The sequence below is a fragment of the Argiope bruennichi genome, chromosome 9, assembly GCF_947563725.1.
Source record: "Argiope bruennichi chromosome 9, qqArgBrue1.1, whole genome shotgun sequence".
NCBI lineage: Eukaryota > Metazoa > Arthropoda > Arachnida > Araneae > Araneidae > Argiope > Argiope bruennichi.
The window spans coordinates 97,203,214-97,206,607 of NC_079159.1; the positions used below are offsets into that span (position 1 = coordinate 97,203,214).

The 3,394-nt window shown below is 30.6% G+C and overlaps 1 protein-coding gene across 1 annotated transcript; it reads right to left on the minus strand.

The window, feature by feature from the left end:
* Positions 1-1,769: 1,769 nt before the first annotated feature.
* On the minus strand, positions 1,770-2,255 carry LOC129985024 (uncharacterized). Its single transcript, XM_056094953.1, has one exon. The coding sequence runs from the start codon at positions 2,253-2,255 to the stop codon at positions 1,770-1,772; it is 486 nt and encodes a 161-aa protein (XP_055950928.1).
* Positions 2,256-3,394: the final 1,139 nt, after the last annotated feature.

Here is a 3,394-nt window from a genome sequence, read left to right on the forward strand (position 1 = left end):
TATTATATTGCACATTCATCACTATTATACAATATTGTAAATATTGTTTAATATAAATTATTGTACAATATTTGTGTGCTTTTAGGGAATATTTACTATTACTATTATTCGGTGCCAGGTTACATTAATTATGTATTGCTACGTTTTTTAAGTACTAATTCGCAAATTTATTTAAATTTTGAATTTACTGGTGATTTGCTAATCAGTCGATTGCTAAAGGACAAGTTAATATATTGATAATCACAACAACTTTCTTTGCAATTATAGAAGAAATATTCCCAACAAAAATAACTGGAAAAGTCTTGTTTCGATGAACTAGATCAAGAAGTTAAACAATAAGAAAAATGTATCAATTCTTATTATGAAGGTGGTAATTTTGCCAACTAACGGAAATAGAGAAAAATATTTCACAATACAGAATAACTATTAAGAAATGCGTTAGAGAAATTTATTTTTATAACATTGCGAAAAAGTTATCTATGGATTAAAACCGTAATCCTGTTGTCTGGATTATTTAATCTGCCATACTTTGAATTAAAATTGACTGTAATTTATTTGGTGTATTTTAGTACATTCTTAATCTCCTGTAATAAATAACTGCATTCCCGTAATAAATAACTACATTCAACACTCCAGTATCCGTATTAACAAGGTACGAAATCAAAGCCTGAAATATCCTTTTCACAGTGAACACCACCTCTCTCGTAGATGACCGATAATAAGGAGGTACCAAAGCACGCCAAATGGCGAGGCAGCCGCACTTGGCGTTAGTAAACCTCAGCCCATTAAACAGAGTTAATGTTGTCGTAATATTTATACGGAGTAATTTAAGTATTTAGCTGCTTTTAAATTGGGGTGATGTGTTTGCGAAGTAGTTACAATCAACCTTTTGGAAGGCCGGGATTGTAAGAAAAGATTAAGAGATTGCTCATTCATTTTCTAGAATATTTCAAGCAAGGGATTTGTAGAAACTACTCATTTCAACTGTAGAAATGGTCGCCAAGTTAAGAGTAATGTAAGACACATTATAAGAGATTTATTTAAACTCGCCTGGATTTGCCATGTCATCGTAGAAAGCAATGAATTTTCTCAGATATGAATGAAAATAAGATACGTCGAATAAGATCAGATACGCAGTTAGCGATATTTCGAATTAAAAAAATGAGTTATCAAATTATCATATACTGCACTAATTATTTGATTTTATAAAAATATTTGAAAATTTATCTAATCGAATACACTTAATGATTGGAATAATCTAATTTATTAAAATACGAACAATTATTTGTTCAGATTTGATATCGTTATACATGACATTGAATAAAATTGTATTAAAATTATTGATCAAAATGTTTGATAGCAATATGCTTTATAGAGTTTCTTAATATAATGGTATCATTTATAATTATGAAATTACCTTAATTCGTCAATTTTCCACCAATTTTCATAAAATCACAATGAAATACCAGATTATAACCCATCTGAATAAAAAAAAATCTGGATTTTTCATTACTTTCATTTTTTGAAACCCTATTTGCAGAAAATTTCGAATACACAATTTAATTAATAATAAATTTATTTCCAAAGTTCAGTTAAAATTAACTGATATGTGTGGATTATTTATAATATATCATTTTTAACACTTTTAATTGATAAACTCATTATTCAGCAGTGCCGAACAATTTTATTGGAAATTTGATTAAAAACAGAAAAATGAACTGAGAGTATATTATATATAAATATATGCACACATGCATACACAAATGCTCCTATCCAGATACACATACACATATCCAGATACACGTACACATATCCAGATACACGTACACATATCCAGATACACGTACACATATCCAGATACACATATCCAGATACACATATCCAGATACACATACACATATCCAGATACACGTACGCATATCCAGATACACGTACGCATATCCAGATACACGTACGCATATCCAGATACACGTACGCATATCCAGATACACGTACGCATATCCAGATACACGTACGCATATCCAGATACACGTACGCATATCCAGATACACGTACGCATATCCAGATACACGTACGCATATCCAGATACACGTACGCATATCCAGATACACGTACGCATATCCAGATACACGTACGCATATCCAGATACACGTACGCATATCCAGATACACGTACGCATATCCAGATACACATACGCATATCCAGATACACATACACACATATGCATATCCAGATACACATACACACATATGCATATCCAGATACACATACACACATATGCATATCCAGATACACATGTACATAAATGACAAAAAAATTTTTGGGCCATTAGATGGCATTCGAAAATTCTAATGCTATTAATAAATTTGTGCAAATTAAAATATATAACGTGTAAATTTGTATGAATTAAAATATAATGATTTATATTTAAATACATATTCAAACAAAACAATGAGCAGAAATAGCATTCTTTTTTGAAGAATTTGCAGAGAAAAGTTTTAAATTATTCAATTTCATTTTCCGTTTCATGGTAAATTTATAAAGCTCTTAATTTGGATATGCATAATATCCTCAATATAATTTTTACAAAAGCTATTAGTTTTGCAATTTATGTGCAAAACAAATACCTCCTGAATTTTATAGCGTTTGTATTGATTCTCAATTAACGATCATATTTTTTCCAGTTGGCACTTCAAAACCAACTTCTACCATTTTCATTTCGAGCTCTTCTTCACTTCCACGTCTTCGCACTTTCTCTGAATTTTGCAAAGGAGGGGAAGCGAGAATGCGAACATTCCCATTCCTTTAACAGTGAAGCTGCCAAACAGGGCCCTCACTAATGACCTTATAATAGGGCCCTACTGTATCATCAATAAAAGCCTCTCCCCACCTTCCCTATCATTTTCTGTGAACACGTTTGCTCATTTCCTATGCATACTGCCATAAATTATTTATGCAAATATGCAAAACAGATTAGAAGCTATTGAGTCGAAACCTTGTTTTTTTCCCCCCAAGAAAACACATTTTTCCAGTAAACGGTAGAGAAACTAAAACATCATTTTTAAATTTCGAAAGTTTTCCCACTCAGAAACGAAGATAGAGAGTCCCGAAAGAATCAAAATTCGCATTTGAGTTTCTACGATAACGCTGTACATGCAAACGATTTTTGTTATTCTTTAAATAAGTCATTTTTCGTAAAGCAAAAATGTTCTTCCACTAAATTCTCTTGAATAAAAAGTAAAAGTAGAAATGAATATTTATAATACTCCGACTGTAAATACAAAATAAGCTATCATTTTATTAAATTTAATGAATTCTCGATACTAAAAGTTTTGCAGCAAAAGTTTTCCAAGTCTTTTTTTTTTTTAAACTTTTCCTTCGAAAGTAAAAAACA

What these genes read in the sequence shown, in the direction of transcription:
- LOC129985024 (XM_056094953.1), bottom strand. Translation starts at nt 2,255, where the DNA reads ATGCATATGTGTGTATGTGTATCTGGATATGCATATGTGTGTATGTGT.